Source organism: Plasmodium relictum (genome assembly GCF_900005765.1).
Source record: "Plasmodium relictum strain SGS1 genome assembly, chromosome: 3".
Taxonomy (NCBI): domain Eukaryota; phylum Apicomplexa; class Aconoidasida; order Haemosporida; family Plasmodiidae; genus Plasmodium; species Plasmodium relictum.
The window spans coordinates 188,697-204,149 of NC_041681.1; the positions used below are offsets into that span (position 1 = coordinate 188,697).

Below are 15,453 nucleotides of genomic sequence, written 5' to 3' on the forward strand. Positions count from 1 at the left end.
TAAAATATTTAAATATTTTCTTATTTTATTTTAAAAAAAAAAAAAAAAAAAAGCATAAGACTATACTAAAAAGGTTTAAACTTATGAACATAAAAAAAAAAAAATATGTCTAAAACTATTTGCTATATTTAAATTTAAATAAAATAAACATACATAATTAAATGAAATATATATATATATATATTTATCTATTACTATTTTAAAATATAATGAAAGTAAAAGTAAATAATAATAAAATTATTTAAGAAATGAAGTTAATACAAAAAACTGACGTATTTGAGAAAAAAATAATAATTATATATGTTTTTCAAACAATGCATTTAATATATATTTTAGTGGCTTTTTTGTTACGTCTAGATAGAAACCTTTTTGTTTATCATAACTGTGTTTTACTACATAGTATGATATAATATTCTTTATTTCTTTATATGATTCATCTTTTTTTATATCGGTAAAATTGTCATTTGAAATTACACAACCATCTAAAGAATAAATTTAAAAAAAAAAAAAAAAATATGTTAAAGTTTTATAATAATGAAAATCTTATTAAACATATAGGTGTTACTAAATTTTTTTTTTTTTTTTCTTACTTCTATGAGAGGCTATTTGTAATATTAGAACATCATCGTAAGTTCTTTGTTTAATTATTTCTCCATTACAGTTATGATAATATTTTTCATTGCTTATTAATATAACATTTAATTTAATTAATTGTTCAAGATATGAATAATTAAATAATTTTTTATTTCTTAAAAAATATTCATTCCCTTTTTTTGTTACAGGATTTAAAACTATAATGATGTCTTCTACATTCTTTTTTTTAAAAAATAAATAGGATTCATGTAACAGATAACAATCATAAATTGTTGTTAAATGGTTTTCATAGAAATTAAAACTTTTTTCATTTATTAGTTTAGCACACACATTAGCTCCATCTATAATGATTGGTCTAAACTTAAATCCTTCAACGGGATATATATCAAATCCGTTTATAAAATTCAATAAATATGAGTAACAATAATTATATAAATCTTTCTTCGTTTTGCTATACCCATAAAAGAATTTAACTTGATTTAAAGGCTTTATATTATAAATTGATAACGTTTGAGAACTTAGCATAGAAGTAATATTTAATAATTCTTTCGGTATACATAATGGTTTTGCAACTTGAGATGAATCAGTTATATTGGCATCATTATTTTTTATTTTTGCGATTTCATTACTTCCCACTTTATTTTTATTCAATTTATCATTACTATTATTATTATTAGTTACAATATTATTTGTTGAATTATTTGGTTTTTCTTTAGTAATATTTTGTTCTTTTTCATCTAATTCATCAGATGAACTTATATTCAATTTTCTTTTTAACAACAAAGCCTTATATGGTTGTTCTTTATATAAAAAGTTAAAAGAAATTTTTCTATCTTCTTTTATATAATCTTTATTTTTTATTGATAACAATTCTTCTTTTTCATTGTCATTTATGTTATTTACAATATTTTCTTCTACATTATTTTTTTTGTTAATGTTCTTTATTTTTATATCATTTTTAACTCTTTCTTTTTCTAAAAAAATATTCATTACATCTTTTTTTTCATTTATTTCCCCTTTTTTTGATATTTTTTTTTTTTTCCCTTTTTTACTATCATTTGCAAATGATAATACATTATTATTATTATTAATATTATTATCTTTATTGTTATTATTACTATTATTCTTATCATGACTACATTTTACTATATTTTCATATAATATGTTCTTTTTCTTAGAATCATGAAATATAATATCAATTTCTACAGAACAATATTTCATTTTCATCTCTTTAAAATCTAAATACAAAACATTTGTATCACCTTGTAAAGCTTTATAATCTAACAAAAGTTCATCAAAATTTTCTAATTTTTCTTCTTCACTATTAATAAACTTTTTTTCTAAGTTTACATTATGTAAGCTAAAAAGTTCATCTACTAAACAAATTAAATCATTGTTTATTTCATAAAAATTTAAATCGATGTTAAAATTACTAACATTATTATAATAATAAAATTCATAATACAATATTACAACACTATATAAATTTTTACTTAATAGAGCAATGGAATTATTTTTCATTTTTATGTTTTCTTTATTTTTTATACTAGATAAATATCCATATATCAGTTTAATATCAGAAGGAAATATTAAATTCTCTATATATGGCATACTTCTCTCTTCTACACTTATTTTTTTTATTTCATTATCTTTATTTTGTTTTTCTTCATTCTTTGAAATGTTTTTAATTTCCATGTCTTCTTTTTTTTTTTCTTCATTTTGTATAGTACCCTTAATTTTGTTATCTTCCTTTACATTATTTTTACATTCTCCTAGTGTTTTGTTTTCTTTATTTTTTTCAATACTTTTAACTGAGTTATCATCCTTTTTTTTTTTTTCTTCTAAATTATTTTTATTTTCTTCATCTCTTTTTCTTTCTTCATTTTTTAAATTATTTTTAATTTCACTACTTTCCTTAATTTTATTTTTTTCATTTTTTACATTTTTTTTCATTTCATCATCGCCTTTTTTCTTGTTTTCTTCTTTTGCATTACATTTATTTTTTAAATATATTTTATTTTTTTTCTCATCTATATGTACACTATTTTTAACTTCATTAATTATTTTTTTTTCATTTTTTACGTTATCTTTACTTCCAAAAAATATTTTTTCTACTTTTGCACCATTTTCAATTTCATTATTTTTTTTATTTTCATCACTCTTTATATCATTTTTAATTTCCATATTTATATTTTTCTCTTTACTTTTTGCATTATATTTTATTTCTTCATCTTTTAGATTATTTTTAATTTCATCACTTAATTTTTTATTTGTTACATTGTTTTCAATCTTATGCACTATTTTTTCTCCATATTTTTCATTACTTTCAATTTCATTAATTATTTTTTTTTTTTCAATTGTTTCATTATCCTTGATATCCATGTCTATTTTTTTTTCATCCTTCACATCATTTTCAATTTCATTTACTACCTTTTTTTCTTCAATTTTCTCATTATTTTTAATTTTTGGGTCTATTTTTTCTTCATCTTTTATATCATTTTTAATTTCATTTATTTCCTTTTCCCCTTCAACTTTAATATTAATTTCACCTATTTTTTTTTCTGTATCATTTTCCTTATTTTTAATTTTAGCAACTGCATTTGCATCATCCTTTTCATAATTTTCAATTTTTTTTTTTACTTCTTCTTTTTCTATATTTCTATTTTCTTCATATGCATTTTTTTTCTCTTGATCTAACTTTTTTTTTTCATCTTCTATTTTTTTTCTTTCGCAATTTAAAATATTTTTTTCATTTTCAATTTTATCCTTTAGTTCTCCTATTAACTGCTCTTTTAATTGATTTTTTTTAATATGCAATTTTTTATTTTCAATCTGAAATTTTATTTTAATTATTTTATCAAACGGTATTTTTTTATATTTTACTTTTTTTCTATTCTTATTTAAAACTTTCCTTTTTTCTGTTGGTACTATTGTTTTTTCTTCATTTATCCTTTCTATTCTCAAAGGCAAATTTTTTTTTTCTTGATCTAATTTTTTTTTTTCATCTTCTAATTTTATTTTATCTTCATCTAGTTTTTTTATTTCTGTATTTAAAACTTTTCTTTTATCTTCTAATTTTATATTATCATCATCCAGTTTTTTTCTTCCTTCTTCTAATATTATTTTATCGTCATTTATTTTTTTTCTTTTTTCATCTATTTTTATTTTATCTTCATCTAGTTTTTTTCTTTCTTCGTCTATTTTTATTTTGCCTTCATCTAATTTTTTTTTTTCATCTTCTAATTTTATTTTATCTTCATTTATTTTTTTTATTTCTGTATTTAATATTTTTCTTTTATCTTCTAACTTTATATTATCGTCATCCAGTTTTTTTCTTCCTTCTTCTAATTTTATATTATCATCATTTAATTTTTTTCTTTTTTCATCTATTTTTATTTTATCTTCATCTAGTTTTTTTTTTTCTTCGTCTATTTTTATTTTATCATCGTTTAGTTTTTTTATTTCTGTATTTAAAACTTTTCTTTTGTCCTCTAATTTTATATTATCATCATCCAGTTTTTTTCTTCTTTCCTCTATTTTTATTTTATCTTCATTTAGCTTTTCTCTCTCTTCATCTATTTTTTTTTTATCTTCATCTAGATTTTTTCTTCTTTCCTCTAGTTTTATTTTATCTTCATTTAGTTTCTTTATTTCTATGTTTAACATTTTTCTTTTATCTTCTAATTTTATATTATCGTCATCCAATTTTTTTCTTCCTTCTTCTAATATTATTTTATCATCATTTATTTTTTTTCTTTTTTCATCTATTTTTATTTTATCTTCTAAATTTATATTATCGTTATTTATTTTTTTTCTTCCTTCTTCTATTTTTATTTTATCTTCATTTAATTTTTTTATTTCTATATTTAACACTTTTCTTTTCTCTTCCAACTTTATATTATCTCCATCTAATTTTTTTCTTTCTTCGTCTATTCTTATTTTATCTTCATTTAATTTTTTTATTTCTATATTTAACATTTTTCTTTTATCTTCTAATTTTATATTATCATCATCCAGTTTTTTTCTTCTTTCCTCTATTTTTATTTTATCTTCATTTATTTTTTTTCTTCCTTCATCTATTTTTATTTTATCTTCATCTAGATTTTTTCTTCCTTCCTCTAGTTTTATTTTATCTTCATTTAGTTTCTTTATTTCTATATTTAACATTTTTCTTTTATCTTCTAATTTTATATTATCATCATCCAATTTTTTTCTTTCTTTCTCTATTTTTATTTTATCTTCATCTATTTTTGTTCGTCCTTCCTCTATTTTATTTTTATTTTTATTTATTTCATTTTTTTCTCCATCTACCATTTTATCTTCATCTATTTTTTTTTTATCTTCATTTAGTTTTTTAATCTTTATATTTAACACTTTTCTTTTGTCTTCTAATTTTATATTATCATCATTTATTTTTTTTCTTTCTTCGTCTATTTTTACTTTATCTTCATCTAGTTGTTTTCTTCTTTCATCCAATCTTATTTTATCTTCATTTATTTTTTTTCTTTTTTCATCTATTTTTATTTTATCTTCATCTAGTTTTTTTCTTCCTTCCTCTAGTTTTATTTTATCTTCATTTAGTTTTTTTATTTCTATATTTAATATTTTTCTTTTATCATCTAATTTTATATTATCATTATCCAGTTTTTTTTTTCCTTCCTCTATAGTTATTTTGTCTTCATTTATTTTTTTTTTTTCTTCCTCTATTTTTAATTTATCTTCATTTAGTTTTTTTCTATCTTCGTCTATTTTTTTTTTATTTTCATTTAGTTTTTTTCTTCCTTCCTCTATTTTTATTTTATTTTCATTTAGTTTTCTTATTTCCCTATTTAATATTTTTCTTTTATGTTCTATTTTTATTGTATCTTCATCTTGTTTTTTTTTTCTTTCATCTAATTTTATATTATCTTTTTTTATTTTTCTTCTTTCTTCGTCTATTTTTACTTTATCTTCATCTAGTTGTTTTCTTCTTTTATCTAATTTTATAGTGTCTTCTTTTATTTTTATTCCTCCTTCCTCTATTTTTTTTTTTATTTGTATATCTAATATTTTTCTTTTATTATCTAATTTTATATTATCTTCGTCTATTTTTTTTCTCTTATTTTCTAAATTTATTTTATCTTCATTTAGTTTTTTTCTTTCTTCCTCTATTTCTTTTTTCATTTCTAAATCTGATTTTTCTTTTTCATTTGTTAAATCTTTTTTTATTGTTTCATTTAATTCTTTATTTACTACTTCTGTTTTTGTATCATTTTCTACTAATAACATTGTATTATTTTTATATGGTTGTGCTATTGAACTATCTAATTTATTTTTGATTATTCCACACGATGTATCATTTTTGTTATGTATTGATTTTTCATCTTGATGTTCTAATTCTTTTTTATCTAAGCTTTTACATTTGTTTAATTTTCTTGGATATCTTTTTAATCTTTTTTCACCTAAATATATTTCTTCTAACAAATCTAGCATTCCTTTTTCTTTTTCAAAATTTTTCTCCATATCATAATAAATTTTGCAATAATATTCTAAATTTTTTGTTTGAATAAATTCATTTTTTTTTATTTCTATTTGCAAAATTGTTTTTATATCTTCTAATTTTTTTTTAATTTCTTCGAGATCTTTATTTCTTTCTCCTAGTTCCTTTTTTTTTCTTTCATATAATTTACCTTGTTTTTTTGGTGGCATCTCTTTTTTTTTATCACATAATTCGGTTTCTTCTTTTACAAGTTTTTGCACTTTAATTTCTACATTTGCATTTGGATTGATTCTATTTACAATCATGCACTTATTTTTTGATATTTCCTTGTTAGTATCTGATTTTTCACCTTTATCTAATAGAGTAGGTTTAATTGGCACAAAATCATATATAGGAAATATTCTCTTAATATTATTTTTAAATTTATTCGAAAGTTCCTTATTATTTTTAACCTTTTTATTTTCGTTTTTTTTTTTTAATTTTTTCTTTTTTTTATATGATTTATTGTAATTGATATTAATAAAATCAGGAGAAATGTACTTAAAACTCTTAAAAATACAATTACTACTTGTTGTATTTTTACTATTACATTTATTTATTTTTTTTATTATTTTGATTAACTTATTATTTTTTTTACTATTAGCAGACTTTTTAGAATTTTTTTTTTTAACTTTACTATTACTATCAGTAATAGCCTTTTTATTACTGCCGTTATTACTATTAATATAATTATTATTATTATTGCTATTAATACAATTAGTATTGTTATTACATAATATATTAAAGTTATTATTAATATTATCGTTACTATATTGTCTATCATCAACTCTTTCTATTTCATCATGCTTACTTTTAATATTGTTATCTATTAAATAAACCTTAAGTAAATTTTTACTAAAAATATCAAAATTATTCATATAATAATATATATAACCATGAGTACTAAATATATTATTCTTTTTGAATTCATTACACAAACTATTGTTATATGCATCGTTTGCATTGTTTAAATTATTTATATTACTATCACTTGAATTAAGTATATTGCTTTTATTCAAATTATTTATATTACTATCATTTCCATTAAGTGTACTTCTTTTATCTAAATTATTTATATTATTTTTATCAATATTATTTATACTATTCTTATTTAAATTATTTATATTACTATCATTTGAATTAAGTATATTACTTCTATTCAAATTGTTTATATTTTTATTACTAGTAATTACTTTATTTACATTATCCTTTTTTGTTTTTTCATTATTTGAAGTATTATTAATGAATTTCCACTTTTTAGATGGTGATAGCAAGTTCATTACATCTTTCTCTGTTGAGATTATATCATCATTGAAAGTATAAATTTTAGCATAATTGGGATTCTGATCATATCTTTTTTTTATTTCTTTTAAATTAATACATCTTTTATGGTATTGTATATAATAATTTTTATATTTAATAAGCGTTTTCTTATTTTTAACTTCCTTTTGTTCATTTTTATTTACTTCATTTTCTTTTTCATTATTTTCAACTTTTTTTATTTCTTCTATAGGTACACAATTCCCGTTAGTAAATTTTATTTTATTGTTTCCAAAATTTGTTTTTATATTTTTTTCATCATTGTTTTTATCCTTCAAAATTAAATTATTAGGATATGTTTTTTCTCTAGAATACGTATTATTTTTAATTTTTTCTGATTTTAATTCTGTAATCCTACTTTCTGAATTAAAAATAGATTTATATTTATTTTTATCAGAGGAAAACCCATCTATTTCATTTCCATTTTCTTTTTTGTTTATTTTTTTTTTAAAAAAGTATGTTGTTTTATCTTTTACATAATTCATAATTTTATCAAAAAAATTTGAGACTATATAAAATTTTTATGACCTAAAAATATTTAAATTGAGAATATGATATAATTTTACTAATAAAATATGATATAATCTTAACAATAAAATAAAAAAATATAGGTACATTTTTTTTTTAACTTTTTAGAAGATACATAAATTTCTGTAAATATATCTTGTCTTAAATATAGTCATTATATTACCTTAACAATATTTAAAACTTTTGTCTACCTCTTTTTTTTTTTTATGTATATATATGTATTTTTATATAAATTCTTATTTATTTTATTATTTATTTTATTATTTATTTTATTTATAATAATATTTGTAATTATCTTGTAAGTTAATGTTTCAGTTGTTTTTTTCTAGTAAAAAAAGAGATGTGTCAATTATCAATATGTTTTTAACTTTTATTCTTTCTCGTAAATCTAGTAAGGTATTTTTAAAATATCTTTAGTAATATATAATCACAAATATTACAAAATTATATATATAAAAGTTTACGAAGTATTAAAAGGATTCAATTTAAGAATATTAATAAAAATTATTGCAACCAGTTAATATATATATCGAAAAAAATACATTAGAATATTTCTGATAAATTGAATTGAACTTAACTTATTGTAAAATTCATATTAATATATTTTTTATACAGTATTTTTTAATTGCTGTTTTTTTTTTTTTTTATTTAAATTCGTCATTACTTTATGATGTTCTTTATAGAAGGTACACTTAAAACACCCTATGGAAAAAAAAGTTTTTTTTCCAAAAATTTATTCTTTAGAAATATAATAAATTATATCCAATAAATCTTCGGCATAAAATTAAAAATAAAAATATAATCGCAATAAAATAATTTTTTTTTTTTTTTTTAAATAAATGTTTGTCTTAGATATCCCTTTATCAAAAAGTAAATTTATTTGATTTCTTCCTAAATGCGTCTGGTATCTATAAGAATGAATATAATATACATTAATGATCCTTATTTTTTTATATTATATTTTAGAGTATTTGAAATGTTTTTATCTATTATAATATAATTATTTTATGTAACCTCTTTTATTTTTGTTATTTATTTTATTCTTTTAATTTTTTTGATATTTTAATTTTTCTGTTATTTTTTATTTTATTTGATTGATTTTATTTTATTTTTTTTTAATATCCATGTTCAAGATATATGTGGAATAAATCTTTCATTAATAAAAGACTTTTTTTTTTTTTTATTTTTAAATCGAATATTGTTTTATTGTTGTTCTATTATATATATATAGAGAGAATTTCCATTATTTTTTTATATACTATGAAAAAAATTTGAAGATTATAAAACAAATATTTTTTTTTTTTTTTTTTTTTTTTTATGTAACCAAAGTTAACTATTTACAAATAAAAATTCCAGGATTGAATCTTTTTTTTTTCTCTTTTTCACATAAATTTTTTTTTGGTTGTACATTTTTAATTAACAATTATCCTTGTTTATTTTTCTTACTTTTTTTCTTTTAATTTTTTAAAATTATAGATATATATTTAAAAGAACAAATAAAATATTTTTAAATAATAAAATAGGTATGCTACATACCTTTTTATCGAAGTATATGAACACAAATATAAAAATATTATCTATTAAAAGAGTTTCAATAAAGTTAGAGAAAATAGAAACCTTCATTAAACATTGAAAACCTTTTAATAAGAAAAAAAAAAGAAAAAAAAAAAAATTATTTATAAATTATATATATTTTTTCTTATTTATATTATGTAAATCATAATGAGAAATATCTATTATGAAAAATCAGCATGTCTATATTTATTTTTTTTTTCTCTATTTATTTTTTTTGGAAAAAAACCTCATTTAGCATAATAGAAATACAATATGAAAAATGTACATGCTTGAATATTTTTCTAATCAAAATAGGAAAAAAGAAAAAGTAAATAATTAAAATTGAAGAAAAAACAAAAATGATATAACATGCTCTTATTCTGAAATTTTAATTTTAGAAATTAATAATTATGAAAATTTACTTGATATAAATGCGTACAACAATTTTATTTTAATAATTATGCTAATACTATTTTTTTTTTTTTTTCTCTCTTCAAAAATTTAAAATATATAATAATTGTTTTTCGCCGATCCTAATTTTATATACTTTATTATTATACATATGAAACATTTTTTTTTATAACTTCATTTACATTTATAAAAAAAAATTTTTTTCTTTTTTTATTTTTCTAATACTTATATTTTCCATTACCTTATGAATATATATTTTTAAAAATAATCATTTTTTTTTTTTTTTTTTAATATATATATATATATATATAAAGTAATTATTTGATAAACAATATTTAAAAAAAATGAAATTTAAAGTAGAAAAATGTGAAATTTTCATTTTTCTCAATAAATAAAGTAGATACTTAAAATATTTAAAATAATTTTTTTAATTTATTTGGGAATTTTAACTAAATAGCTCATGAATACAAAGAAAAAAAGAAAAAGTGAAATAAAAAGGATGTATATAAGAATTCCGTTTATGTAAAGATTTAAAAAAAATGTATAAAATAATAAATAGTTATTTTATGTTAAATTTGAAAAGAAATTATCGTCATTATTCAAGAAAAAAAAATATAAATAATATAAACAGGAAAATAAATGACCCTTATAGTGATTTATACAAAATGAACTTTTACTGTAACAACTTTAAAAGATTACCAAATAAAAAAACAAAATCAAAAGAATATGAAATAATTAAAACATCAAATAATTCATATTCATATTCTTCTCCTTATCCTCCTCATATTAATTACACACTAGATCCTTATCCAGAAAGTGCTAAAAATTTTTACTATCAAAATAGAAAATACTTAATGAAATATAAAAATGTAGAATATATTCCCATACAAAGGTTAACATATAAAAATGCATCAAAAAAAACAAATTGGGCTACTTATTACTTAAGAATAGAAAAATAAAAATATACATATTAGTGTTAATATTATATATATATATATATATATATATAGTGTTAAAATTTTTTATTTGAAAAGAAAAAAAAAAAAATGAAAAATAATTCAAGTATGTTTTTTAAATATATTTAATTTATTACTAATTTCTATTTTTTTTGTGAATTAAGAAATAATAGTGATTTGATTAAATTACTAAACCTATCTAATTATATATATATATTTTTTTTTATTTTGTAAAAATTATTAAAAATAACAATTAATAACAATTTTTTTTTTTTTTTAATTTTATAAAAATAAAACATTGCATAAACATTTTTAAATAATAAGAAGCATATATGCTAAAAAAAATTGTAAAACACATATAATAAATGAATTATCACATTTTTTTTAAACGTTTTAATTATATAATTTTCTCTTATTTTATCTTTTTTTTTTTTTTTCGGATTTCTTATTTGTTTTTTAATATCATAATATATTAGTTTTATTATTTTATTTTCCGTTTGTTACAATCTTTGTAAAATTCTAAACTTTCCTTTTTTTTTTTATTTTTAAGCAATATTTTGAATATTATACATTTTAACTTGATTATTATACTTTTTTTTTTTTTTCATGTGTATTTGTTTTCGCATTCAAAAACTTGTTTTTTTTCTTTTGACTTTTTAAAATGAATATAGAAGATAAATACAAATTAATTAAAGAAAAATATAAAGAAATAAAAGAGCAAAATGGTAATAATAATTCTTATATTTATTATTTCATTAAAAATTTTATAATCATTTTGATTTTATTTAGACATTCTAAAAAAAGCAATAGTAGAATATAAAAAAGATATTAAACAATTGGAAAAAAATAATAATGAAAAAAATAATAAAATTAATTTTTTATTAAATGAAAATAGTACTCTATCAAATAATAACAGTCAACTATCCAATAAAATAACTCAATTAATAAATTCATTAGAAGAACAAGTAATAAAAAAAAAAATTACTTTAATAATTCTTAATACATATTGTTAATGATTTTATTAATGTCATTATTATTATTTTTATTCCAATTTGTTTATTATTTTGTTTATTTTTTTTTTTTTTTTTTTGTCTAGAAAAAAAATAATTCTGGATGGAGAAATTTAATGTTATTAACAAAAAGTTCTAAAGAAAATATTCATGAATCAGTAGCTTTTGAAGAACTTGAAATAAAAATAAAAGAAAATGGTATGTAATATATATATATATATATATATATATATATATATATATATATATATATATATATATTTTTATTTTTTTATTTTTTATTATTCTTCCTAAATTTAAGTGTTATAAATAGTATATAATATTATTCTAATATATCTTTAATAAAATATTTTCTCATTACTGAAACTAAATTATAATTTAAATTTAAAAAAAATACGTATTTTTTCATTATAATTTTTTTTTAGAAACTCTTCATAAAGAAATTGATGATATGAAACAGGAACATCAAGAATTAAAAACGGAACTTGAAATGAATAAGAAAAATTTCGAAGAAAAATTAAAAGTTAAAATATAATTTTAATTTTTTTTTTTTATATTCTAATATGTTGGTTCTTATATATACATATATAAAGAAATTATACGATCATTAATATATATTTTTAATGTACATTTTAAAAAATTTTAATATTATCAGGAAAAAGAAAGAGATATTAAAATTCTAACTGATAATATAAACAGTTCTAATCAAAATATAATTGATATTGAAAATGAGAAAGCTGAAATAAAAAAACAAATAGACATAAATAAAAAAAAATTTAATGAAACTATAGAAAAAAAAAAAAAATACATAATTGAAATAGAAGATATTTGCAAAAAGTTAAAACATAAATGCTATTCTAAATACAAAATTAATTTTAATAAAATACCATTTTTTGAAAAAAGTGATTATTATGATTATTTTATTCAAGTAATATAAATATCTTCTTCCTTTTTAAATAATTAATTAAATATATATATACACAACTTATTTAGTATTTCTAATTTATTTTATGCTTTTATTTTTAGAATAGAATTAATGAAAATATAGAAAATTTTCAAAATTTTATTTTAATTGTAATAGAAAAATTCATTGAATATTTAGTTTTGTGTAAGGAACTTTTTACATATGAAGATTCTAAGTTAAATTATATATATGAAAATTTTGAAAAAGATACAGAAACAGATAAAATAAAATATTCAAAAATAATAGACGTAAAAAAAATTTCTCAAAATGTAAGTTTTATTTTAATTATTAGTTTTTTAATAAACTATTGATATAAATAAAAATGCATATATAAATATATATATATATATTATCAATTTTTCCAATATTCATTTTTAAAAGGAAATTACTTATATTGAAGAAATCATAAATTTATTAAAAAATTTTAAAAAGACATGGATAAAAAATGAGAATGGTGAAAAAATCAGGGTAATTCTTTAATTCCTATATATATATATATATATATATATATATATATATATATATATTTTATTATTATTTTTATAATATACATATATAACAAAACATTTTTTTACTGAATCACATCTTATCAGGATACGTTATGTGTTTTAGCAGATAAAATAAAAATTCTTTTTTTAAACGTAAATATTTATTTATGCGTTGAAGAATATTTTTTTCCAACAGTTTTCAGTAGTAAAAAATTTATACTCAAAAATGTAATTCATGAATTAAGAAATTTGAAAAATCTTATTTTAAAAATAATAAATACATTTACCTTTGTGATATTTATTTCACCATTCAATAATGAAAATATAATTTTAGAATATTTTAAAAAAATAAATATTAAAAAAATGATAGATAAAAAAAATCCAGATAAATATATATATTGCAATGAAGCAAATTATGATGAAATATATAAAAGTTATTGGAGTGAAGATGAAGGCAATGATTATATATTTAAAATAAATGATTTAGATTTTGGAAAACTAATTGCAGAAAAGGAAAAAAATTCTCTTTCTAAATTTATACATCTAAAAGATTATGTTGAAAAAAATAATAAAATTATTTTATTTTTAACAAATAAATTTAAAATAATTTTAGAAGATATATTATATTCATTTGAGTTTTTAAAATCATACATATCCTTTCGTTTATGTGAAAATAAAGGATTTAATACATTAAATATGGATAAATCAAAAACAATTACTAGTTTATTAGATTTAACAAGTTCCTTCATAAATTCTATTCACAATTATGATATTATAAATTTGAAGCTACTATTAGTTTCAATATTGTCTTATTATAGGTTTAATAAATGTATTTCGTATGAAGAAGAAAAGGATTATTTAAAAAAAATTAATAATGCATTTAACCAAAAAAAAATAATTTCATATAACTCATTAGAGAATAGTTTAAAGGATCTTGAATTTTACAAAAAAAATAATAATGAATTAAATAAAAATCTTTTAAAAAAAACAAAAATCATTAAGAAATTAAAAAGAATAAATGAACAAGTTAAGAATAGAAAATTTGCCTTATCTATACATATATGCATTTAAATTAATTTTTTTTTTTTTTTATTCTATTTTTAGTCTTTAAATGAATGTAAAAACACATTAATGATTAATAAAGAGTTAACGATAAGCAATACATTTTTAATTAATTCTTTATCAAATAAACGTGAGATGAATAATGAAGAAAATATAACTAATGATATTGAAACATATGCAGAAAACGTCTTAAATTTTATAACACTTAATAATTATGAAAACAAAAGTTTAAATATTAAAGAAAAACAATTATTAGAAGCATATATTTGTTCTTGCGTAAAAATAGATCATTTAAAAATTGAAATAAAAGAAAATAATGAGGTATTCATTTATCATATAATTTTTCTTTTTAATTTTTAGAAACTTAACCATATATACATAATATATATATATATATATATTTTTTATAATAGCTTTTAGAGAAATTCAAAAATGACTTTGATATAAAAGAAAAGGAAATAAGAAAATTAAAGCTTCAAATAGAAACATATAAAGTAATAAAATAAATTCATTATTTCATATATGCATAATTTATAGAATAATATAAATAAATTTTTATCTTATATATATATAAAGTACAGATACTATAATTACAAAATGTTTTTATAACGTTTTTTATATTATAGGAAGAAGAAGCAAATATACATAAAAAATATGAAGAACAAGTATGGAATAATATAATAGATGTTCTTTATTTTTTATTAATTTTATAATCATACATTGTTTTTTTTCTCTTTTTTTTTTTTTTCTTTTTATTTATAAAAGATGAATACTTTACATGATTTAATTGTAACCTTAGAAAAACAAATATCTAAACTAAATTCAGAAAAGACTGTAAATAAATTTCTTATTATGTGCACTATATGCGGAAGTAAAAATAATATAGGTAGGTTTTATTTTAAGTATATCAAACCATGATAATACAATTTTGAGAAAAAAAAAAAAATTAAATTGTTTTTGTAGGAAACATTTTGAAGAACAGAAAATGCCTTAAATGTAATTCAATAATTATTTTTTTTAAATGAATTATACAAAAAAAGGAAAAAAA

At 17.1% G+C, this 15,453-nt stretch overlaps 3 protein-coding genes across 3 annotated transcripts; 2 read left to right on the forward strand and 1 right to left on the reverse strand.

Annotated features, from left to right (window-relative positions):
- Positions 1 to 294: 294 nt before the first annotated feature.
- PRELSG_0303700 (conserved Plasmodium protein, unknown function) lies at positions 295 to 7,917 on the reverse strand (the record flags this gene model as incomplete). The annotated part of the gene is made up of 2 exons (XM_028680024.1): positions 295 to 482; positions 591 to 7,917. The coding sequence occupies 2 exons, from the start codon at positions 7,915 to 7,917 to the stop codon at positions 295 to 297; spliced, it is 7,515 nt and encodes a 2,504-aa protein (XP_028531562.1).
- Positions 7,918 to 10,464: 2,547 nt separating this feature from the next.
- On the forward strand, positions 10,465 to 10,884 carry PRELSG_0303800 (conserved Plasmodium protein, unknown function; the record flags this gene model as incomplete). Its single annotated transcript, XM_028680025.1, has 1 exon — positions 10,465 to 10,884. The coding sequence occupies one exon, from the start codon at positions 10,465 to 10,467 to the stop codon at positions 10,882 to 10,884; it is 420 nt and encodes a 139-aa protein (XP_028531563.1).
- A 658-nt stretch (positions 10,885 to 11,542) lies between these two features.
- Positions 11,543 to 15,430, forward strand: PRELSG_0303900 (conserved Plasmodium protein, unknown function; the record flags this gene model as incomplete). Its single annotated transcript, XM_028680027.1, has 13 exons — positions 11,543 to 11,606; positions 11,671 to 11,846; positions 11,978 to 12,089; positions 12,317 to 12,414; positions 12,547 to 12,819; positions 12,918 to 13,124; positions 13,237 to 13,323; positions 13,449 to 14,369; positions 14,448 to 14,726; positions 14,819 to 14,899; positions 15,032 to 15,070; positions 15,171 to 15,291; positions 15,369 to 15,430. 13 exons carry the CDS (start codon positions 11,543 to 11,545, stop codon positions 15,428 to 15,430), a joined length of 2,520 nt encoding a protein of 839 aa, XP_028531564.1.
- Positions 15,431 to 15,453: the final 23 nt, after the last annotated feature.